Source organism: Urocampus carinirostris, chromosome 19 (genome assembly GCF_059441175.1).
Source record: "Urocampus carinirostris isolate Australia breed hairy pipefish chromosome 19, RoL_Ucar_1.0, whole genome shotgun sequence".
Taxonomy (NCBI): Eukaryota; Metazoa; Chordata; class Actinopteri; order Syngnathiformes; family Syngnathidae; genus Urocampus; species Urocampus carinirostris.
The window spans coordinates 26,823,064-26,846,774 of NC_142367.1; the positions used below are offsets into that span (position 1 = coordinate 26,823,064).

At 42.5% G+C, this 23,711-nt stretch overlaps 3 protein-coding genes across 3 annotated transcripts; 2 read left to right on the plus strand and 1 right to left on the minus strand.

Moving 5' to 3' along the window:
• The first annotated feature begins 1,419 nt into the window (after positions 1–1,419).
• pstk (phosphoseryl-tRNA kinase) lies at positions 1,420–7,282 on the plus strand. Its single transcript, XM_088323498.1, has 6 exons — positions 1,420–1,667; positions 3,521–3,761; positions 4,385–4,586; positions 5,394–5,469; positions 5,539–5,632; positions 7,034–7,282. The coding sequence occupies exons 1-6, from the start codon at positions 1,485–1,487 to the stop codon at positions 7,243–7,245; spliced, it is 1,008 nt and encodes a 335-aa protein (XP_088179624.1). The 5' UTR covers positions 1,420–1,484; the 3' UTR covers positions 7,246–7,282.
• On the minus strand, positions 7,271–12,835 carry LOC148347869 (zinc finger protein Pegasus-like). Its single transcript, XM_088323499.1, has 3 exons — positions 12,417–12,835; positions 10,845–11,033; positions 7,271–10,217 (listed from the first exon to the last, which is right to left on the minus strand). Exons 1-3 carry the CDS (start codon positions 12,532–12,534, stop codon positions 9,538–9,540), a joined length of 987 nt encoding a protein of 328 aa, XP_088179625.1. The 5' UTR covers positions 12,535–12,835; the 3' UTR covers positions 7,271–9,537.
• Positions 12,836–13,008: 173 nt separating this feature from the next.
• Positions 13,009–23,001, plus strand: acadsb (acyl-CoA dehydrogenase short/branched chain). Its single transcript, XM_088323497.1, has 11 exons — positions 13,009–13,106; positions 15,249–15,411; positions 16,986–17,086; positions 18,374–18,580; positions 19,676–19,846; positions 19,918–20,043; positions 20,638–20,730; positions 20,801–20,890; positions 21,246–21,383; positions 22,434–22,533; positions 22,618–23,001. Exons 1-11 carry the CDS (start codon positions 13,074–13,076, stop codon positions 22,692–22,694), a joined length of 1,299 nt encoding a protein of 432 aa, XP_088179623.1. The 5' UTR covers positions 13,009–13,073; the 3' UTR covers positions 22,695–23,001.
• Positions 23,002–23,711: the final 710 nt, after the last annotated feature.

The window sequence follows — 23,711 nt, forward strand, 5'->3', positions numbered from 1 at the left end:
CTGAAAATAGGTTGTAAAACGAAGTTATGATTTATTTTCAATGTACATCCATTGCCTCAACGGGGACATTGACCCGTCCAATATGGCCGCCACGTAGGCACGCTAGTAAGCGGGCTGCCAGAGTGCCGTGACGTATTGAGTGTTTTGGAATTCGACCATTACCGATATACCTCCACTTTTTATACAGGGGATACATTTCTGTAGATGTAATAATAACCTCATGGGGGTTTGGGGTTTTTAAGGGTTATTGTTCTATCTTCGTTATTCATTATCCATTATCCGTTATCGGTCAGTTCATAATACGCTACAAAGCCTAGGACCTGGGACACTTACTCTCAAGCTAAGGTCCTAGCCCTAAAGCCTTGCTGCGATCATTGCGAATGGAACGTTCCCCGAAGTACTGCAATACCGGGCCGATGCGTGGAGTGGACAGAGCAAGCTCTTATTCCATCTACGGATTGCAAAAATCATAAAGAACAACCACAATCACAATTAGTACACTAGACCAGGACCACATAACCTCATAAGACAATGCTTAACAAAAGTGACATTTCATAGAAAATAAAACAAAAATGAAATTTGTTATAAATGCGATGACACTGAAAACTAGATTGAGAACTTTATTTTATTTTAAATGACCTTGAGCCCCTAAAGTTAAAAGGAACACGGTTTAAAATGATGAAAAATATCCATCCATCAAATGATTTATCAAACACGTTTTAAACTTGGAGATAATATCTCCTCGTTTTGCAAAATGGAAACGGGAACTGTCATGTATGGTAATTGATTGTGCCTGCGCGGCAGACGCGTTATTACGGTACACACAGGGAGACCGCGTGGTATCTGGAGACATGTTTGTAAACTAGCAAAGACGCTAGATCGTGTTCTGTAAATAAACAAGTTCATGTTGGGTTTAAAGAGGACTCCGTCCATCTTTTACAGGAACCACCGACCATCCCGATGTATCTAATTATTATACGAGAGTTCTTGCAGAATGTACATCTCCACTTTTTACCAACTTGACAAGGGATCATATAACATTTAGACTCATTTTAAAGGACAATAATAACGAACATTCAATAAATCGTATCTTATGTACATCATTTTTTTCATCCACAAAAGAAAAAAAACATCAAAAGTGTAAAGCTGTTTTTCATAACGTTGTCAGTTAATTTATTTCTCCCCCATGTATTGATTTAAACGTGTCTTAATTTGTATTTTTATTACATTTTTCTTTCTATTTCTAAAGTTGAAAGTTGTTAACCCCGTATTGGGTTTTTTTTTCAATTACCATATCGGACGCTATCTCTAATTGTGCATGCAATAATAAAAAAAAAATCTGATTACGAAAAACAAAATTCTACCGGAAATAGTAGGTTCAGCAACTGGAAGTGTGTCTTTCTGACGTCACAACACGGAAGTAACCCGAAGAGTGTAAACAAACATGGCCGCGGTCCAGTCGTAAACATCTACTTGGCGGTTGCATGGCTTGTTTGTGCGTCCTGTGCGGCTTACCGGCAGCGGGGAAGTCTTCGCTTTCTCGCCGCGTCTGCATCACCGCGAGGCAGCGGGGCTGGAGAAGCACTGTTTTGCATTACGATGAGTTAATTCCAGATCGAGCGTTTTTAAACCGGGAAGAAGAGGACGAGGCGACGTCGCCAGATGCGGTAAAATCCTTCAAATATTATCTTCTTTCGTGTGTTTTACATTGATTTTTCGATGTTATACCAAAGGTGAAACATGCAACCTAGAAAATCGGGTTATTAGTACGTGTTTCTCTACTCACTAACTTTCTTATAAACCATCCACCCATCCATTGTCTGCGCCGCTTATCCTCAGTAGGGTCGTGGGGGTGCTGGAGCCCATCCCAGCTATCTTCAGGCAGTGGGCAGGGGACACCCCCAACTGGTTGCCAGCCAGTCGTAGGGCACAAATAATTCACCTGACATGCATGTTTTTGGAATGTGGGATGAAACCAGAGTGCCCGGAGGAAACCCACGCAAGCACTGGAAGAACATGTAAACTCTGCACAGGAGGTTCGATCTCACGACCTCAGAACTGTACCGCACACGCGCTAACCACTGCGCCGCCTTGCTGCTCGAGGAACCATTATTACAAAACCAAAAAAGGAAGAAAAAAAAACGACAAAATCACATGAAAAGAGATGTGGTCCCATTTAAACGCAATTAGGACAGCATCGGTTGACGGAACAGGAATAAGAAATCAGGGAGAGCAGAGCAGGATTGCCACCTACAGTTAAGGAGTCAAATTGATCCTTTTCCCCTCTTTTCAGCATTTTACTACTCTTGTTTGTTGACACTGAATTCCACAGTTGTGCAATCGAACTGAATGTGAGGCATCGGTTTGAGAATGATATTGATCAATTTCATCCTTTCGAAAAAGCACGCGATTGTTAAGTATATTTGCTTTCTTCCGCTGAGTAACCAACATTCAACCATATCCCTAGTTTACCTTATGTGCAGTCCTTTTCAATGTGTTTTCATTTCCTCCTGAGGTTTTGAGTTTTTCCTTTCCTTCATGTAGGTTTCAGATCAGGGGATGTTGTAATGGTAGTCTTATTCTCTATCGGGGGTCACCAACTTTTTGGAAGCTGCTGGGTTCGTACTAAAGTTACATACTATTTTATACACTGTTTTATCCCACTTATACTCAAAAATACTTGTCCTAAGTTTGACCTCAGCCTTGAGTGAAACTCTTCAGAGGGGTATTGTGAATCGTGCTTTGCCTTGGAATGTGCCTTTTCTTCCATTCTGTGCAGATAAAAATGACTTATCAACTCGCCTGGAGTAGTGAAGTATGTGCCCAGTAACATTCTCTCGGGAGGGTGATAACCTATCACCCCTCCTCCCATTCTTCGAATCATGGTTGGGAAATTTGCATCGACGACCGCGGACCAATCGGCCAGAGGCTTGGTCATGGGGCGTGAACATTTCATCAGCATGGATTATCACATGGAAAGACCCTGAAACCTTGTCGTCTTTTCTGCACACGATTGTAAAATTGGCACAGGCAGAGACCTGATTCGTTCAACTTTTTGATTCGGCAAAATAAATGAATATGTGGACTATATTCGGCGCTTGGCTCAATAATTTCTCCCACTTCTGGACATGCTCCAACTGTAAGGGGTTAGACAAGACACGTGAAGTGTCTTCCGAGTCAGATTACTGTTTAGAATGTGTTAAAACCTTACAGTACGTGTGCTTGAAATCCTTGAAAATGCTTGAAGATTAATGTTGTGTTTTCAAGATTGGAAAAGTGCTTACATTTTGGGTAAACCGCTTACAAATGCTAACAATGTCGCCATGTAGTGGTTAAGTTTACACATTGGTACTGGAGAAATTGTATAATAGGCCTTGAAAGTCCTTGAGAAGTGATTGTACTCGGCCGTGAATAACACAATACACCCTGAATGTAAATCTCGTGAAAATCCGTCTTTGGCATCGAACGACTGAACGACTGCCGCACTGATTTCCTTTGCATTTTTGTTCACTTTTTACAGCGCACCGATTGGAAGCGTCACCGTAACGCGGTTTTGCGGCGCATCGAGGATTTCCTGGAGAAAAGGGAAACGCCCGACACGTTTCCTGGCATGAGTGGTATCGATGGCGTCGTTTGGGATCCCTGCCCTCGAGATCCCCCGACTCCTTCACGTGCCGACGCGGCGCCTATTTTGTTCCTGCTGGATGACAACTTTTACTACCCGAGTATGAGATATCAGGTCTTCCAGTTGGCTAGGAAATGTAAGTCTTTTTTTTTTATCCTATTTGCAAAAAATGGGATGTAGCGCTCTAGCTAAGTGTTTTTTAATGGAGTCGGCGCTTGACATATTGAGGACACATTTGTTTAAGACAGGAAATTCCAGGCTTGTTTCTCCCGAGTTTAAATGTCATCCTTGGTCTGGAACAGCTTGCAAGCTGACAGGAATTTGGCTAGGTCAGGCGGACTCCAACGATTTTGTTGGAAATCGGTGTAACTTCAGAGAATCGAAAGAGGACGAAAACATTCTGAGAAAAACCATCGTCAATTCCTGGAAGCATGCACTTTGAGAAAAACAAGTGCGTCATTCCGAGCGAACGCACTAAGCAACATGTTATATTTCTGACGTGATGTTTTTGTTCCGGAGGGTATAAGAGCGCTGATTGTCTCTTAGACGAATGAGAACTCTGTTTTGGACACTGATGAACATTAATAAATGGCTTCTCCCTCTCCTGCCAAAACTTCTCTGCTCTTTGTGCATAGTTCTGGGGCATATTTCACGGGCTGCTCCGAAAAGTGCAAGTGTTACAGTGTTGGGCCTACAAAGATCACCTATTATATTTCCTTCAAATATGTACTTCACCTCTGCACACCGCCTCTGTTGCAGATTCACTGGGCTTTTGCCAAGTGTACGTCGAGTGCCACTTGGAGACGTGCATCAACCGGAACAGACTTCGGACTCGTCCCGTTCCTTCCCAGGTCATCCAGGACATGGCGGAGCGTATGGAGTGTCCAAACCCTGATAGAAATCCGTGGGAGGCAAAGAGCATCACGGTGGACAACTCGGATCGTTTGTCCGAGTCTGACATGTAAGATGAGCAACATTCTTAACTTCTTTTTTTATACATATATTTGTAGATTTTAGCTTGGCCTCTAGCGTATTATAAAATCACCTACTGTTCCAGAAACTACACCTGATCCACCTCACCCACAACCTCCTCACCTAGAGACTGCAGACAGTAATAGTTTTTAATAATAGGGTTCCACAGGGATGGATGCTAAGCCCTTTTCTGTACACACTCTACACCAGGACTCTGGAACCTATGGCCCGTGAGCCGTTGTGGGGTCTAAATCGACCTCTTACATGTGGGAGAGCTATTTGAAAGTTGGCTAATGCTAAAAAATACACCAGGCATTAGACTTTATACAACTGCCAGTAGGAGAGGAGGAATTTACCCGCGTTCGTCTCTCCGGCAGCGTTCCTTCCCTCTGCAGCCCTTTCCCCACTCCACTGTATTTTATTTAAGTCACAACGGGTTGGATAAAGACAAAGAAGAAAATAAACACTCTTTTGCCCCTTTCGCCTGTTGGGGCGGTACCAACATTTTGAAACAGAGAAACATGATACCATCTGATTAGAAATACACACTTTTGAGGAAATACGTTTAAGCCTATTCTACAGCCGTAAATGGCTCGTTTCATTTGGCTCAGTGATGAAACTGAGCCTGCGCCAACAGTCATAGTGTCGATATCGCCAGAGCCGTTACTGACTGTATTTGAGTGTTTTTCTGACGCCATGTTTGTTATCCAGAGTTTAACCGTTGGATGTGAATTTTCCCCAGGAGACCACTGAATTCAATATCTATACTTCTAAGACTCTGGCTTTTCCTTTTCAGTCAAAGAGTAATGGGGTTGGTTTCCCTCGCGCTCAGTGACCCCGTGGGCCCTGTTGAGGACGACGGAGAACAAAAGGTTCGTGAAAGATGAGAAACGATGCATTTGCTACGAAAAAGCAGTCAAGTTAGTGTTTTACCTTTGCAGGAGGCAGACCGCCAAAGATGTGCCGCAAGCGTGGTTCACCGGGCCGACCGGGCCTGTCGTCGGCTCGTCTCCGAGGCCATGGGGAAAGCCAAAGGTCGGATTAAACGCTATTAGAACCGATAGCGGCATCTTATTCTAGCCTTAAACATACAAAATTTAGCACTGAAGCTACTTACGAACATATTCAACTTACAAACCATCTTGTTTGTAAGTAGGGCAGCGTCATTTATTCTACTTACACGAAAAGGAAAGGCTGTCCAATATTGTTATAATAATATAATGAAAAAATAGGCTATTTCATAATTCTGCGTTGCAATCGGGCACTATTCTCCACAGTATGATTGCTCTGGAGCTGTCATCTAGAAATACAGGGCTTACATTTTCTGCAACCCAGGCCTCATCGTCTTTCCCTTAAGTGCAGTAGTAAAAATATGACTGCATTTCTAAGCGCTTTTCAAGTCAAAGAAGACCTCCCAAAGTGCTTTACAATGTGCTTCACACTTACCCATTCACACACACAAACCCGCACACCAATAGGGAGTCAGCCATGCAAGGTGCCTACCTGCTAAGGATTCAGCTTCTGCCCAAGGACACTTCCACATATAACACGGAGGAGCCGGGAATCGAACCTGCGACCTCTCGATCTTAAGACGAGCGCTCTATCTAGATCGAACTCATCCTTCCCATTTGGCCTGGAATTGGTAACAAAAGACAACGTCAGATTGGATGCTAATACTGTCTTGATTTTCTACCTTCTATCTTGCTGTGAGTAAATAGGTCCCGCGTTGTGTTTGCAGGGTTTATAATCGCTTTATAATGAGGATTCGCAATCATTAATAAGTTATTTGAGTACTAATTGTTACAGATATAGAGTGTATTTGTGATATAGTGGTGGAGTGTTTAAAGGCAATTTAAGATCAAATTAGAGAACACGGTATACTACACTTGCGTGTTAACATAGGTGCATATTTTAGACACGTTAATATATCAGTCTCCTTTTGAACACGCCTCTTTAAATGACACTTTTTATGCTATCTCTTAATTATTCATTATGTGAACATGTTGGGACGAGTTAGCCGAGCTGCTGCTTAACGTGATTGTGTTCCTGCTTCAGAGGCTCCGCCCACGTTCGCTTATCCAATCAGAAGGCGCGGGGTGGGTACCAAGAAACAGAGAGTAAGAGGAAGGGACAGAGAGTTTTGTAATCGGCTTGTTGAATAATTAAAATGCAGAACCGGTATCCGTCAAATTAGCAAGTATCGCTGCCGATAATCGGGCCACCCTTTAGTTTCTCCTCGGAGGATATCACCTGTTTCTTTATGATAGATAGAGATACATAGATACTTTATTCATCCCCGAAGGGAAATTCACAAACGTTATGGAACGTAACCTCAGCAATAAACGAGGGTTTACTGCAGTAAGGGGTAAATAGTTGTTGTTTTTTTTCAGTTTTGTGCTTTCAGCTCATCAGAAGTTTTCCATTGTTCATTTTCAGAAACGGGCGTATCTTCTGCACTTATGAGGTCCTTGGCTGCTCGGCTGGGCCAATCCAAAACGCAGTTCCTCCGCAATCTGCGCCGAGACCTCCTTTCCAATGTGAATTTTAGTCAAGAAGAGGAAGTGGATCATTCGGTGAAGACGGCAGTCGCACGTTTCGAGAGCGAAAGACAAGAAATCCTCTCGAAAACATTCCAGGAGCATTGTTAAAAAATGCGTTTATTGTATTAAAATCTGTTTGTATTTACATTGAAAGGTATTTTTTTTAAACCCTATTTATCTTCAAATCCTTTTAAAAATTACTGTTGTTCAATTCAGTGACTGAACAAATTAACAGTGATGTAAAAGGAATACGGTAATTAAGAATAAAAAAAAAAAGACAGAGATAATTCAGTCCAGTTCACCAAATGTTTCTCCAAAAATATTGAGGATAATCAAGATGCTCGTTGGCAAAAATGAGACGACTGTGTTCTTTTGTGACAGCGGTGTTTTTCTTTGAATGGGAACACTTCCATGGAGGCCATTTTTAGCCAGTGTTTTTCTTATGGGGAAAAAAAAGGAAATATTTTCTTAGAAACAATTTTATATGAGACACAATCGAGAAGTGAAACAAAATGATATCAACATTTTATTTTATAAATACAACAAAAAACTGAAAAGTGGTGCAAAAATATTGGCCTATTGTTTTCTCAGCTCAGCCAACTGACTCCTGATCTCAACCTAAATGACTAACAATGACAAAAAGAGTCCCAGTTTAAATGCACCTGGCTTAGAGGTCAGTGAAAGGAGACACTGGAACACAGACAGTATCAGGAAGACCAAAGAAAATTGAAATGGGACCTTTTGGGCGTTAAAAACTTTATGTTTTTTTATTTCCTCATGCAGAGGTTCTTGAAGATTCCCCTATAGTGGGTTTTGGATCCGGGCAGCCTTTTGAGACTTCTTGTGATTAAGGGCGTCATAAATAAACATGACTTATAGTGGAGTCATGAACAGAAAAGCAAGGTGGTGGCAGTGTGATGGTCTGGGGCTGCTTTGCTGCCTCAGGTACAGGACGACTTGCTGTGGTTGACAGAATGAATTCTAGTGAGGATCCTGAAGGAGTACGTCTGGTTGGTGTCTCAAATTCAAGTGTTCTTGGATCATGCAGCGGAACAACCATCCGAAACACACCATTAAGTCCACCTCTGAATGGTTTGAGTGGGCAAGTCACAAGCCAGAAACGGAGACAGGACCCAATAGCGTCCGTTTTACTCAGTTTTATTGAGAAAGAGAGCAGTGCTTGCTTCCACGACCCGATGATCGTCGGTCACGGGTAGCTGATGGCAGGAACGCTGAAGGGGCACTTCCGTGTCGAGCGAGGATCGTCGTGGGCGGCGGGAAAACTGGTCGATAGCCAGGATAGGGGAGCAAGGGCGGTAACAAGTCCAGAAAAGAGGTCGGCAACAAGGATCAGTCAGGAAACAGGGCAAAACAGGTCGATGTCCGGGACGGAAGAGCAAAACAGAATGGGTCCAGAAACAGGTCGGCAACAGGTAACAGGCAGGAGAAAACGGGGCAGGAGATTGTCAGAGGGTACGAAGCTTGCCTAGCAAAGCCTAGGTTCTCAGGACGGTCTGACAGCTTCCTCTTGGAAGCCAGGGGTTTAAAAAGAGTCGATGTAAAATAAAGTAAAATTCGTGATGTTTCGTACTGGATTCGGAATGTTCAAATTCTTTGCCACACAACAACTTCTTTTGAAAGTAACAGAAATGGTCACCTTCCCTGGTGACCAGTTACTTTTACTACAAAGTAATTCAGTCTGTAACTCATTGTGGAAGAAGTAGTGAGTAACTATAAGATAGATAGATACTTTATTCATCCCCGTAGGGAAATTCACAATTCCAGCAGTATCCTTTTGTTGCTTATGAACAGATTAACAGGATGGCCTCAGGGTGTTGTGTTGTAGTTTAGCCAGAGCGGCGTGGATGACGTCACACGCTAGTCCAAAAGTTGGACGTCCCTGCAGCCGATGGAAATCTTTGTGCCCAGGGTGACACCACCTCGTGTTCACGTAGATAGCGAGTCCGCCTCCTCTCCGCTTCCCGCAGGCGTTTGTGTATCTAACAGCGCTGAAGCCAGGTAGCTCCACGTTAGCGTCCGGGATGCTAGCCGTGAGCCACGTTTTGTAAAAGACCGCAAACTGCACTCCATGTATACTTTGATGTTTTTCACCAGCACAGCCAGTTCGTCGGTCTTATTTAGTAGAGTTCACATTTCCCATGATTACGGACGGTACCCAAGACTTATAACGCCGCTAGCCGCTTAGCTAGCTCCACGATAGGGCCCCCTCATCACGCTGGCTCGAGAATTCTTCAGGGCAAGGAGTCGATTCCTTGAATAAAGGCATTTTTGTGCGTTAAAACCCATAACCATAGCATAGAAAGTCATCCAAAGTGTCGTCAAACGGGACGAAAAACATAGAAGTACTTTGTTGAAGGAAAGTGCCCAACTTTGAGCGATTCACTTTGTGTGCTGCCCTTGAGCAAAATGGCAGGCAAAATCGTACTTGTCGCCGCAGGTGTGTCCACAGACGTTGCAACGGAAGGGATGCTCGTAAACGTGGCAACCCATGTGGACGGTGAACAGGATGTTGTCGGGGAATCGGATGTCGCAGTGCGGGCACCGCTGCGCCTCCTCGCCGTCGGGGTCCAGGGGCGTGCCCGCCCGGCCGCTGGTGTCGCCAACTGGGCCGGGTTCCCGACCCCCGCGTTCCGGGTTTTCGTTTTTTCGGGCGCCGGCGACTTCCCGTACGGCGACCGGCTTCTCGACGCAAATGTCGCCCGGCTGCTCCGAGGGGCCGTTGAAGCGCGGGGACGTCCGATGCTCCGCCGGGTTGCGGTGATGCGGCGGCGGCGGGGCGAAATTGAGCAGGAGGCGGCGTCCGAAGCCCAGCGCGCCGTTCCGCTTCTGCAGGGTGGCCAGACCTCGTTTCCCGGCGAAGGGCGGGCGGGCCGCCCGGGCCGGCGGCTGTTTGTGGCGGCGGCGGCGGTGATGCGACAGATTGCTGCGGTCGCTGCAGCGGAAGGCGCACAGCTCGCACTTGTAGGGCTTTTCGCCCGTGTGAGAGCGCATGTGAGCCTCCAGGTGGCGCTCGTACGCCGAGGCGAAAGGGCACAGCTGGCAACGGTGGGGCTTCTCGCCTGCAGGGGCACAAAAAAGCAGGGTTGGGACCAATGTTCCCTCTGAGCTATTGCGCACTGCCCAGAGCTTTTCTGCGCACATGAAAATCTGGCCAGCTCACGAAAATCAGGGCTTGAAATTGCTAATTAAGAAGCCAACAGTGAACTATAAGTCAAAATTTTGGAACGTGTGCAGCCTGTTACATGACCCCTCCGCTAGTCTTTTCAAACTTTTCTACCCGGTACCTTCACTTGTCTTTTACAAACATCGATGGTAGAGTGCTAAATAGCTCCAAAAGTCTGTGACATTCTCTCAAAGAAAGATACACAGTATTGTGGAATGTGGATAATAATTAATGATAAGTATGTAGGCATCTGGTGAAGGTCGTGGAATGACGTTGTTGCCGGGGCGGACGACCTTCACGAGATATCTTAACTTTATTTGAGAACACTGCAAAGACCAATGTTGAACGTCTGGAACTTTGAACGTGTTTTGAATGTAATGAAGCCAGTTACCATTTTTGCCATATCTCCTCCCTGCGTATATTTTTGGAGCGACGCCCAACTTTGGGCGCCACTTATTTTAGAGAAAACGTCGCAAGGGGTAAACCGGTGAACGACAGCTTATGATAACGGCGGCGGTCTAACCGGTATGGATCCGGATGTGTTCGATCAGGCGAGCCATGCCCTTGTTAGCGTAGCTGCAGAAGCTGCACTTGTATTTGCCGTCACAGGTCCTCTCCAGGCCCTCCATTTGCACGTCCGGACCCTCTTCTACGGGCAGGCTCACCTCCACCGACGGGGGGTCCGCACCCTTGTGCTCGCTCCTTGGGGCCACTGACAGGAAAACACAAACGGATGAGTACCCCGGAGTGTTTGTGTTAAGCTAAATATGATAACAAGTTGGTCCTAAAACTGTATATATCATCTGTATACTAATTTACTGAAGGTGTATCCCCCTAGTGGAAGGAGGCTAGAGTCAAGAACACACTCCCATTCACCAAACATTCATTCCACTTGGCTCTTCCCGACCTGACACCGAACATCATCATGGAAATAAAAAATGTAAAAATATATCAAAAAGAATGTCTTGAGCACCTCCTGGTGGTTGAAAAACGCAATTAGAAAGAAATCTATTGATTTAAATAAATGAATAAACTGTCATGTAAACATTTAAAAATATATATTTTTACATTGAGATATGGGCATTTATTGGACGTAGGATAATCCTCACCTACAGGGCGCTAACATGATTGTTCGGCATCTTGCTGTCAAACAATATTCTTTCTTTTTCACATTATTTTGATTACAGTACTTCTTTTTTCATGGAAAAATAACACAAAATCATTTCTAAACATAGTAAAGAAAAGATCATTTTTTTCTCTCTCTTCGTGTCTATTTTTTATGGCTTTTTTCCCTTCTCATTCATTTTGCATTTGATCTTTTATTTTTCTCTTTTCTCTCATTGGTTTCTATTTCCACCTTTTCTTCTTTCTTTTTTTCTTTTAATTGTTTTTCCCTTTTTGTTTTCTTTGTGAAAGAATAGGCAAAAAAGTGAGGGAAATAATCATGTTTTAGACACTGAGTCTCTGTAGTGTGTATTCTTTCTTTTTCTTTTCTGTCTTTTTCTGCATTTTTCTTTTTTTCCGTTCCTTTTTTAATTTCCTTCTTCCACTTTTTAAAGACTTTTAAGGCCAATTTTCCAATTTCTTCTTTAACTTTAAAAGAAATGTGTTGTCGTAAGTCATTTACTTCCCGTTACAATTTACCACTGGGAAACACTTCTCTACTTTTTTTGCATGGCCCTTAATAAACATCCATAGTGCCCTGTTTACATGTAACATGCACCTGTTGGTCTCGGGCGTGACCTGTAGGGGGCAACGACGCTTCAAAGGACAATGTCGTACAAACTCATGCCGGATGCAGTTCATCACGAGGGGAGAAGAAATGCTATGGCAGAGCGAAGCCAGCAGAGAGCAGTGTCGGCGGCATATTTATCGAGAAACATGGCAGAAACTTCAGGCATTTAAAAACACGTCAACGAAACTTCAAGCACCTTGAAAACGCATTGAAATTCAAGCATTTTCAAGGAATTCAGGTAGAGAATGAGAATGGATGCAATTCGAGGGGTTTGTTGGACATAAACGGTACTAGTTAGCTATATAGTTATTGGAAATGCGCAATTATTTTAAAGAGTAAGTGAAATGTCTAAATGTATACCTGGGTCCTTTTCCTCACAAATGGAGCCCGAAATCATGTTGACGTGCTGCGTTTGCTGCGTCAAGTACTCTTGGAATTCTCTCACGAAATCCACCGGTTCCGTCTTAATTTCTTCCATGCTTCACTTTTATCTCATAAATAACATCGTCGAATGAAAAATAAATCTGGTTTGTCCAATTCAGAACGTGCACTTTTCACCGATGAACACGTTAGCAACTCGGCTAACGTTAGCACGCGATTTTTTTGCACTCACTGGTATCTTTGCACATCAATGTCACCTGTACACATCTCACAAATACTTACAAAAGTTTTCAATAAAATATTTTTCAATAACACGGTTTTGATCATTATAGCAGTTTAGCGCAAAAGTGCTGCTAGTTAGTTTCCAATCTATAATGGTTAACTAGCAACTGGTACGTTCAAATACAATGGGAAATTGTGTTATTTTTTTCAAAACGTTATTTTGACCCAACCCTCCAATTCTACCTCTGACATAACAAAAACAATACAACCTGCGTGAATATGTTTTAAGAAACATAAACACCGTAAAATATGTTTTAAAAGTTTGTCATTTTAATCGCTGATTTTCCAGAAGAACCTAATGTTTGTAAACGCAACATCAACCTTCAGGAGGAAGTAAACATTGTGACAGAAAACATGGCGGCCGTGCTGCTGAGGACTTTGTCGAAGGTAAATCACCAAAACGAGAATTCTTGCGACTCAATTCGAAAATGTCTCTTTTGTGGTCCTTTATTTCATTCTACTAAATTCCTTTACAACCGCTAGGTTGCTAAAACATTTAGCACGATAGCTTCTAACATTGGCGTTGAGTAACATAGCTTCCGTTCGGAATTATTCACACAGCCCTTCTTTTTTTATTTTAGTTTTTTTTTCTTTAAATAGTGTTTAAAATTCACTCTTATATCAAATAAAAATAGTTAGCGATTTTAATACAAGGGTTCTCGTTTTTAGTCATAACAACAGATCAACGGGAGGTGATTTGTGAAAACATTATATAAGCAAAACGATATATTATATTAATATTATATCGATATTTTATTGAATATATTACACATACATTCAAGTAAAGTGTTCCTACGTGTTGTAAACGTACAGTGATTAATCAACACTGCCCAAAATATCATCGGCTGCTTTCTGCCCAGTCTAGTCGTGTTTATTAGTCACAAGAAGTCTCAAAGGGCTATACAGACTATTATCACACCATCCCCCTACACGAGGGCAAGGACAATTTGTAAATCTCTGGTTTGCAATCCCGTAGCGGAGCCATCAACATTGTAAAATACACATCCCAGCCTGGCCACCGCCCTCCTTTGAAATATTGCCCACTGGTAGGCGCTACAGGGCCCTCAAACACAGAGAAAAAGGCACAGGGAGAGACAGCTCATTCCCCAGGGCCATCACCACCCTAAACGGGTGCACAAATCTTCAAATAAATGTGTTACGATTTATTTTGGTAGTTTTGTTGCTGTTAAATGTGTTTATTGCACTATTCATACAATGAACTATTAACTATTCATTTTTGCTGCCTTTTCCTGATGGTCTTTTCTCTTTTTTTCTCTTTAAAGTCTTTATTATATGTTTACCTTGGAGTACCATGTCTAATCTCGTTGTATCAAACATTTCACAACGTTGATATCAATGACAAAGACAATTTGATTATAAATATCGAACAAATGATAGTATTAGCAAGCTAAAATGTAACGTACTACTGTGCTGAGCATCTGCAGACGCAGAGTGAGGCAAGCAATTCTCTTGCCTTGTGGCGGAGGGCGATGGTGAGACCAAGGATTCTGATTTGGCCTCCACCTTAGCCCCAAACAATGGAATAAGTGAGAGTATTAGCATAGCATGTCTAGTTTTTTTTCTTGTATAGCCCTTTAATCACAAAAATAGTCAAAAGGCCTGCACAAGCCACTAACAAACTATTATATAAACATGCTTAAAATAATTTAAATACTTGTTTGTCAAGAAATTTCTGTTTTACTTAACATGAGGCTGTTGTGTTTATAGACCTGTGTCAAATCTACCGTTTCTTTCTAAAGTACTTGAAAAGGTTGTGGCACAGCAGCTGAATGATTTTATATCCGCGAACAATCTTTTTGAATTTATGCAATCAGGATTCAGGGCTAACCACTCTACTGAGACAGCCCTGATTAAGGTAACCAATGATCTTCTACTGGCAATGGCGCTTCATTACTCTTGCTGCTGCTGGACCTTAGTGCTGCTTTTGACACCGTGGACCATCATATCTTACTAGAACGGTTGGAAAAATGGATCGGTCTCTCAGTAACCGTCCTCTTATGGTTCAGATCCTCCCTCTCGGATAGGACGCACTGTGTTAAATATGGTGAAATGACATCTGAGCCCTTTAATGTTACCTGCAGTGTTCCGCAGGGTTCAATACTTGGCCCCCCTTCTTTTCAGCATTGACATGCTTCCATGAGGGGATATTATTTGCAAGTATATCACTTTTCATTGCTATGCAGATGACACTCAACTCTATCTTCCAATGGAGGAATCTGCCACACTAAACTGTGGAAATTTGGAGGCCTGCCTCACTGAGATCAAAGAGTGGATGTCACTCATCTTCTTGCGCCTTAACTCTGAAAAGACCGAAATTTTATTCAAAAGAAGCAGGGCATCAACTTCACTTTTCTAAGCTACAATTTATATATTGTTTCAAAGCTCCGCCAATTTAATGATGTATGAGGTTTGTTTTTTGTTTCAATTCAATTTCCTGAGCAATACACGAGTATGTATGTTTCTTGACCATTTTTTCCAAACACGATTAAATATTTGCTCTTTTATTAGTCCGGCAGACATCTGACTCGCTCGTGGGTCGGATGCCAAACAGGATGGAGAACCAGATCCACCAAGTCTGCTCCGAATGTGGACTCCATGGAGACGGGCGGAATTGTGAATTTTCCGCCCCTGCAGTCGTATTCAGAGGAGGAGAGTATGATGAAGGAGTCGGGTGAGTATCTATTATGTGTGAGACCCTGGTGGGTGGACGGTCTAAAGCAGGGTTTTCGCAGATCCTTGAAAAGTCTTAAAGGGCATTGAATTCATGATTCCCCCTCAAAAGGCCTTAGTTGTCTTCAATCCAATTTTTCTTAAAAGTGTGTAATAAGATTTCTATTTGTTTGAATTCAAAAGATTTTGTAACATTTAGCAGTTTTCTTTTTTAACATTTGACCGATTTTTTACTTTTGTGGTAACATCAAGTGACCGCAATTACGAAACTATCAAAACGGGGATGTGCTTTCAGTCGGGTCTTTCGGAGCAGTCACATTTTCAATTTCGGACAGAGATGTTTACTTTGGACCAAATGCAAATTTAATGAGTTGAGCCATTGCTCGAAGCTGTGCAAAGTAATGTGTACGAGGCACGAAATATTGTTTTTTTGTTTTGTTAACTTGGTCTTAAATTTGATTCCAAAAGGCATTCAAAAGTCTTGAATTTAACCTACATGAAGTGGTAGGAACCCTGGTCTAGGGGGTTTCCGGCAACGTGTAGTTTTTTTTTTTGCTCTAGTGAACTTTGAACTCATTTAGTTTTTTTTTTTTAGTTTTTCATACCATGCAACTTTAATGTCATACAACACGGAATCCTTAAAAACGACAACAACATAAAGAATAGAAATATGAACTCTTCTGTGTTATAAAAAAAAAATTGAATACAAAAACTTTTAACTATTTCCAATTCAACTTATAGCAGATGTCGACCTAAACAACACAAAAAACATTGAAAAACGAGAAAAAAAAATCGATTAAAATGTGTTTAGCCAGCGTGGTAGCACAGTGGTTAGCGTGCGCGCGGCACAGTTCTGCAGTCATGAGATTGAACCTTCGTGTGGAGTTTGCGTGTTCTCCCTGTGCTTGAGTGGGTTCCAAAAACATGCATGTCAGGTTCATTGACCGGTCCAAATTGTCCCTAGGTGGGAATAAGCAAGTGAATGGTTGTCTGTGATTGGCTGGCAAGCAGTTGAGGGTGTCCCCTGCCCACTGCCCTGCGACTGGGATGAGCTCCAGCACCCCCGCGACCCTACTGAGGAAAAGCCCTGCAGATAATGCATGGATGGATAAAATGTGTATAACATAAACAAAAATACCACAAGTCTACTGAATATTGGCATTTAGGATCACAAAGTGTAAAGTGTTGAGGGACTGATATCGATTCTTCTGTCAATGACAAACAATGCACAATATTGTGGAGCCATTATTATCATTAAAATGAGTCAAAACAAGGATCCTTTTTTTAAAAAACGTCTTTTTTGTCCTCCGTATTCCAATCTCTCTTCAACCATTCCTGTGATCAATATGCTGCCAACCCTTCCTTCCTCTGCTCAGTGAACCAAAACTCTCCTATTAACCAAAAAAAACATGAACCAAAAGCAAGTTAAAGGACTTTTACTTTTAAAAAAACAATTATGAGACCCCGGCAGGGTCTTTAAATGGTACGGGAAACCTTGAGCCGACACATGAAAACGGCTTGTGAGGATTGAAATCATATGATTGGGAAAATCTGATCTGGATTTGTCTTTGCCAGTGAAAAAGTACGCTCAAGAATGTATCGCTCCCCATGTGGCCAAGATGGACGAAGAATCAAGAATGGATGACTCGCTGATCAAGTCTCTCTTTGCACAGGGTGTAAGAAGCTACTTTCTCCCAAGGATTGTCCTAAAACAGGGGTGTCAAACTCATTTCAGCTCGGGGGCCGCACGGTAGAAAAAACACTCTAACAAGGCGGGGGCCACACTCGTAAATGAATGGCATCAAAAGTGTGCGTTTGCTGTCGTGTTGGGGATCTTTAGGAGCCTCACCATTAAACTACGATTATGAATACGGGGATGGTTAAAGTATCTATCTATCTATCTAGACATCTATCTATCTAGATTTCTAGACATCTATCTAGAAATCCATCTATCTAGACATCTATCTAGACATCTCTCTCTCTCTCTCGCTCTAGATCTAGCTATCTATCCATATCTATCTAGCTCCATCTCTATTTATTTAGCTCTGTCTATCAATATATATGTATCTCTCTTTCTAGCTATCTATCTACCATCCATCCATCCATCCATGATTCAAGGTTTAAGATTCATTTATAAAAATAGTTATTGATGTTTTTTCCCCTCTGTTTTTTTTTCCTTCACTAAGATTGAATCTCTTCTAGTGATTATCAACTGTGCTTTTGTAAAAAAGAAGAAGAAAAAAAAGAAAACCATTTTTTTTTACTACATTTTATTAAATTCAGGGAAACTTTTGCAAACTGGATAGTGACACAAATAGCACACACACTAATTTAAGTGCAAATGATTTAAACGATTGAATTCATAATCTAAAGCTCCTTCTGTTATTTATTGTTTATGAAAATGTTGACCTGCATTTTTAAACATTTGCCGTTTTTATGTTAGATTTCCTTCAATTTTGTATTTTTTAATCTGTGTGTTAACTGATATTCCAAAATACGGGGGATAAAAGGATCGTTTAGCAGCTTATAAGAATGATACCATTTACCACACTTGCCAATTCCTAGTTAAAACCTTCAAACAGCAGTTCAGAGACTTCAATTTTAAATATGAAAGAGACCATTGAGATGGCTGTTTCCATAAAGGTAGGGTTCGTAGTTTGAGGGGTCCTTAAAATGTTGAAAATTCAATATTTTCTCTATTAAGTATGCATTCACCAACCACTCGTCTAAATTACTCGGCAAATGCTTCAGGGAATCGAGCCGTTTTGCTTTGATGATATCTAGTGGACATATATGGAACTGCACGTCATCGTTTGCGCGATGCGTTTCATTTTTTTCTTGTGCTTCTCTCGACATAGCCTCATTGGCCGGATTTAGTCCGTTTGCGTGCCCTATGTTTGGCACCCCTGTCCTTAAACGTCGTTCGTCGGTCGCTCATCTTCTTTTTCTCCCTCCCCGGGTAGCTCATGGGCATCGAGATCGACGCGGAATATGGCGGCACCGGATCCTCGTTCTTCTCCTCCATCCTGGTCATCGAGGAGCTGGCCAAGGTGGATGCTTCCGTGGCCGTTTTGTGCGACATCCAGAACACTCTCATCAACACGCTCTTCGTGCAACTCGGCACAGCGGCTCAGAAAGACAAATATCTCGGCAGGTTGTCCACTGACATGGTAGGAAATCTCCCATTCACAACAGTTTAAGGGTTTGTGAATTAGCTTTAGTATATTTAGTTTTGTTGGGGATAATGTATCGCAGTTATTCAAATCGACCAACAGTGGACGCTAGAGGTCTACTACAAAAGTGACAAGTGGCCCGGATTTCCCTGAAAATCCAAAACGATCAAATATGAATTAAAAACATGAACTTTTAAGTGCTATAAATGAAGGATAAAATACAAAAATGTTAACTATTTACAGTTCCAACCAACAGAGGACGCTAGAGGTCTACTACAAAAGTGACAAGTGGTTCGGTCGGCTCAGCTCAGTGAGGCAAGCCAGCTCTTTTGGCCCTTACACCTTTCCTCATATTTCATTTGTGATATATTATCATATATAATAAAACATGATATACCGAATTATTTAGTAGTTAGTCATTCCATATGTTTTGCATGGTATCCCTGCAAAACACATGAAATATTAATTGAAATATTCACTGATATTTACAAATAAAGACGGTACACCGAGAGAGTTTTTAAAGCTTTAATGATAACAATATAACTTTCATCCCAAATGGTCTCTGTGACAGGGCAGTTAATGGTAGCAACACGCTCGCAACACAGTAAACGGGTCTGTTAAAAAAACATACCGTACTTGTAGAAATCACGGTAAACCGTCCTCATCTTCTTCCTTAGAACTGACGCCAGCGAAGTCGTCTTCTTCAGTGTCGGAAAGAAACTTTGTCATGTAGACCTTTTGTACTCGAGTTCCGCTGGCGGCCGTTAGAAAAATGACATCAATCGGCCGCATCACTAAATAAGCCGCAGGGTATTTTCCCCACCCGTAGCTCTTTACACGATTTAGAGATGGCTAGATATTAAAAGACACATCCTTGCAATACGGGAAGATCAACACTGCTAGAGGATGTGGGGAACGGGAGACTTTGGAGGGTCTGGCTTTTCACGGGCTAGCAAGACCTACTTTGAATTTCTATCAATGGCGTTCCCCCGGCCTTTTCTAGGCATAAAGGGGCGGTTCCCTCAGTTGTCTGTGATTTCGAAAGATAAACGGCGTAGCAAAGACCGTGACCCCATGACACCCGCTTCCCAGATCGGCAGCTTTTGCCTGTCGGAGGCGGAGTCGGGCAGCGACGCCTTTGCCCTGAAGACCCGGGCGGAGAAGCACAAGGACTATTACCTCATCAACGGATCCAAGATGTGGATCAGCAACGCCGAGCACGCCGGCGTCTTCCTGGTCATGGCCAACGCCGATCCGGCAGCCGTGAGTACTTCTCCTCCCCGTATCTTGCGAAAACGAGCGCCCCCCTTTTTCTTAAAACGCGCCCACCGCAGGGATACAGAGGCATCACCTGCTTCATCGTGGACGGCGAAACGGAAGGCCTGGAGATCGGCAAGAAGGAAAACAAGCTCGGGCTGAGGGCTTCCTCCACCTGCCCGCTCACTTTCGACAACGTCAAGGTCTGAATTCGAGTCTTTGCAGATGGAATAAAATTACCTTTATTGTCATTGTTACATATTGTGACAACGAAATTGGACGTGGCACTCCAGTTTCACATTTTACAATGGGGATAAGAGAAAACAGAAAAGATGTTCGTATTGTCCTTGTTAAACTGGAACAGGAGATCGCGCAGGTGATGATTTATTTATTTATTTCTTTTTAGCATTATTCTGCCATGGCAAACTTGAGTGAGGGAGAGAGAGGCTTGGCTCCATCTGAGCCTAAATAACCATGTTTTAAACATTTTTCGACCCGTCAAATATATAAAAATTCTGATACCGATACCTGTTAAATTTCTAAAAATCGGTGCCTGATAACCGGTCGACCTCCTGTGCAAACATATATGAACAAAAAAACAACAATTTCATAAAGGAGAAGTGAAAAAAAAAAACAACGATTCCTGGTGAATCATCCAATTATGAATCAAAATGGGCTATAGAAAACCTTCTCGCGGGCCTTGACGTTTACATACGTGATGTCAATGGACATCTAGGGGCACAGAGAAACGATGTGAGGAAAAAAAAGTGTTGAAAATGTCGCTCTTTGTTGTTCAGGTGCCGGAGAAGAACATCTTAGGCCAAATTGGTCACGGTTACAAATACGCTATCGGGATGCTGAATGAAGGCAGGATTGGAATCGCGGCACAGGTAGAAAAACGTTTTTGAACGGTGTGCGAAAAGAAAAAAGTCTTAAAGTGACAGTTACCTTGTGTTGTAGATGCTGGGGCTGGCGCAAGGCTGCTTCGATCACACCGTTCCTTACACCAGGCAGAGGATGCAGTTCGGGAAACGGATTTTTGACTTCCAGGTAAATTCAAAGTCTAACGCTTTCTTTTCCGCCTTTCCAAAATTTTCAGATGATCGAAAAAGGTTTCTCATTGTGGGCAGCACAGTTCTTAGGTCACGAGATCGAACCTCCGGTGGGGAGTTTGCATGTGCTCCCTGCGCTCACGTGGGTTTCCTCCGGGCACTCCGGTTTCCTCCCACATTCCAAAAACATGCATTTCAGGTGAATTGGCTGCTCCAAATTGTCCCCCTTCTGAAAAAGATGGAGCACCACACCAATACGGATTTTGAAAAAGACCAGAATTCTCCTCATCGGGCAGACTCGGTGTCAAGCGGTCGGAAAGAACTGACTCTGGTTGGACGCTTTTGCTTTTCAGGGCATGCAGCACCAAATCGCTCACGTGGCCACGCAAATCGAAGCCGCCCGACTGCTGACCTACAACGCAGCCCGTCTGAAGGAAGCCGGAAGACCTTTCATCAAGGAGGCCTGCATGGCCAAATACTTTGCCGCCGAGGTCCTCCCTTTTATCCAAATCCCTCCGTTTTACGCGTCACATTCCGAATCTCATTCAGTTCCGTCGGACTCTTGATAAACAAATTCACAGAAGTCTATTGTAAAATATTGACTCCTGCCGACAGATGGAAAAAAAATCCACCTAAAAGCATTTCCGCTTCATCAGACAATCCTGATAACCAAATAAACAATAAATAAATGATCAACAAATAAACGAATGCGCGTCTGTACGATGCCACCGGTCACTAAAATACGACCATATCAAGCTTGGACTCTTGGGATTGGAGGACCGTGACAAAACATCACAATCGGTCTGAAACAAGATACTTGAAAAGTACAAAGCAATAATAACTCACCCAAAAGTCTTGTAAAGATTTGACTCGTGCAACAAAAGTCCATCGGAACTGTTTAAAATATTGACGGTTGAAAAAAAATCCACCTAAAAGCATCTCTGCTTCACAGGACGATCCTTGTTGGAAACTGTTCGTATCCCTCTAAAACTCATACACATAACCAAACATATTTGCAAATGTTTTAGTGTAGTAAAGTGGCCGCTCTGCCCCTCGGCTCTGGAACTCATTGCCCCGCAAACACAGTCTGGGTTATATTCACAAAAGTCCATTGGAACTGTTTAAAATATTGACTCCTGCCGACAGATGGAAAAAAAAATCCACCTAAAAGCATTTCTGCTTCATCTGACAGTCCACATTGAAAACTGTTTATACCCCTCTAAAACTCAAACACATACCAGACAAATTTGCAAAAGTTTTAGTGTAGTAAAGTGGTTGCTCTGCCCCTCAGCTCTGGAACTCATTTTTGCCTGACCTCCAGAATTCTGCCACCCTGTCCACCCTTAACTCTAGACTCTTCAGACTTGATCATCTGCCCCCTTTTTCACTCTACTTATTTTCATTTCCTATTTATTTGTTTTGCGGTTGTCCTTAAAGTCGCTTTGAAGTAGGAACGTATTATTATTTTTGTCCGAAATCTGAAAATATCCCGTGTGTTGTTTTTGATGCTGCTGAATGTGTCCTGTTTTTGTCTCCCTCAGGTGGCAACCTTGACCACATCCAAATGCATCGAATGGATGGGCGGGGTGGGCTTCACCAAAGATTACCCCGTGGAGAAATACTACAGGGACTGTAAAATCGGTACGTACGTCTCTTCAAAGGCTCCGGACCCCCAAACAAATAACCACGGCGTCAATTTTTTTTTCTTTGGTTTCGGGTCCGCAGGCGCCATCTACGAAGGCACCACCAACATCCAACTCTCCACCATGGCTAAATTCATCGATAGGGAGTATGAGGTTTGATAGCTAACGAGAGATATCGCTTGGGATCGTACTGCTACGTTACGCTCCGTCCCATTGAGTGGGAAATGCCCTTTTCTGTCTTTAATATGACTTTGGTGTGCTGTTACACTTCCTACTTATGTTCCTTCGATCCCGATCCCGCCAGTTTGTTAGTGCCCCTAATGGATTTCATGCTAGCATCAGTGTTTTTCAACCCGTGTGCCGGGGGCACATTCCCGTGCTGTGAGAACTCATCTAGCGGGCCGCGGGAGATTGCCGGATTTGATCTTTGCAAATAAAAATAAAAAAACGTGCTATTTTTCCTTAATGCGCCAGAGTGTAATATTTGACCACCAGATGGCACTGTATTCTCTCATTTGAACAAAAACCAGTGGCAAGAGCACAGCGCAGCAGCAAAATGGCTGACAAACATGGGGACTGCTTCTAGTTAAAAAATAGAGATACTTAAGAGTTTCTTGTAAAAATGAATATTGGTATGATAGTTCATGTTTTTTTTTTGTTTGTTTTTTTTACCGAAGTAAAGTTTTTTTCACCACTAGGAGGCGCTAAATATGACACACTGTCCCTTAAATTAGTCGGCGAAAACAGTTTAAAATCCATATTGTAATATATTTTAGAATATTAAATCACTAAAACCTCAATGTGTAACATTTGACCACCAGATGGCACTGTATTCTCTCATTTGAACAAAAATAAGTGGCAAGAGCACAGCGCAGCAGCAAGAGGGCTGACAAACATGGTGACGGCTTCTAGGTAGGGATTCTGTTATGTAATAGAGATACTTATGAGGTTTTTGTAAAAATGAATATTGGTATGATAGTTCATGTATTTTTTTTTTTTTTTTTTTTACCGAAGTAAAGTTTTTTCACCACTAGGAGGCGCTAAATATGACACACTGTCCCTTAAATGAGTCGACAAAATATTGAAATTATTTCAAATCTATATTGTAAAATATTTTCGAATATTAAAACTCTAAAGCCTCAGTGTGTCCCACTTGACCACCAGTTGGCACTGTAT

What these genes read in the sequence shown, in the direction of transcription:
- pstk (XM_088323498.1), top strand. Translation starts at nt 1,485, where the DNA reads ATGGCTTGTTTGTGCGTCCTGTGCGGCTTACCGGCAGCGGGGAAGTCT. An exon ending in CTTCCAGTTGGCTAGGAAAT is followed by an intron (nt 3,762 to 4,384) that starts GTAAGTCTTTTT and finishes CCTCTGTTGCAG; the next exon opens with ATTCACTGGGCTTTTGCCAA. An exon ending in AGGACGACGGAGAACAAAAG is followed by an intron (nt 5,470 to 5,538) that starts GTTCGTGAAAGA and finishes TTACCTTTGCAG; the next exon opens with GAGGCAGACCGCCAAAGATG.
- LOC148347869 (XM_088323499.1), bottom strand. Translation starts at nt 12,534, where the DNA reads ATGGAAGAAATTAAGACGGAACCGGTGGATTTCGTGAGAGAATTCCAA. An exon ending in TTGTGAGGAAAAGGACCCAG is followed by an intron (nt 11,034 to 12,416) that starts GTATACATTTAG and finishes TTTTCCTGTCAG; the next exon opens with TGGCCCCAAGGAGCGAGCAC. An exon ending in ACACATCCGGATCCATACCG is followed by an intron (nt 10,218 to 10,844) that starts GTTAGACCGCCG and finishes GTGCCCCTGCAG; the next exon opens with GCGAGAAGCCCCACCGTTGC.
- acadsb (XM_088323497.1), top strand. Translation starts at nt 13,074, where the DNA reads ATGGCGGCCGTGCTGCTGAGGACTTTGTCGAAG. An exon ending in GAGTATGATGAAGGAGTCGG is followed by an intron (nt 15,412 to 16,985) that starts GTGAGTATCTAT and finishes TGTCTTTGCCAG; the next exon opens with TGAAAAAGTACGCTCAAGAA. An exon ending in GGATTGGAATCGCGGCACAG is followed by an intron (nt 20,731 to 20,800) that starts GTAGAAAAACGT and finishes CTTGTGTTGTAG; the next exon opens with ATGCTGGGGCTGGCGCAAGG.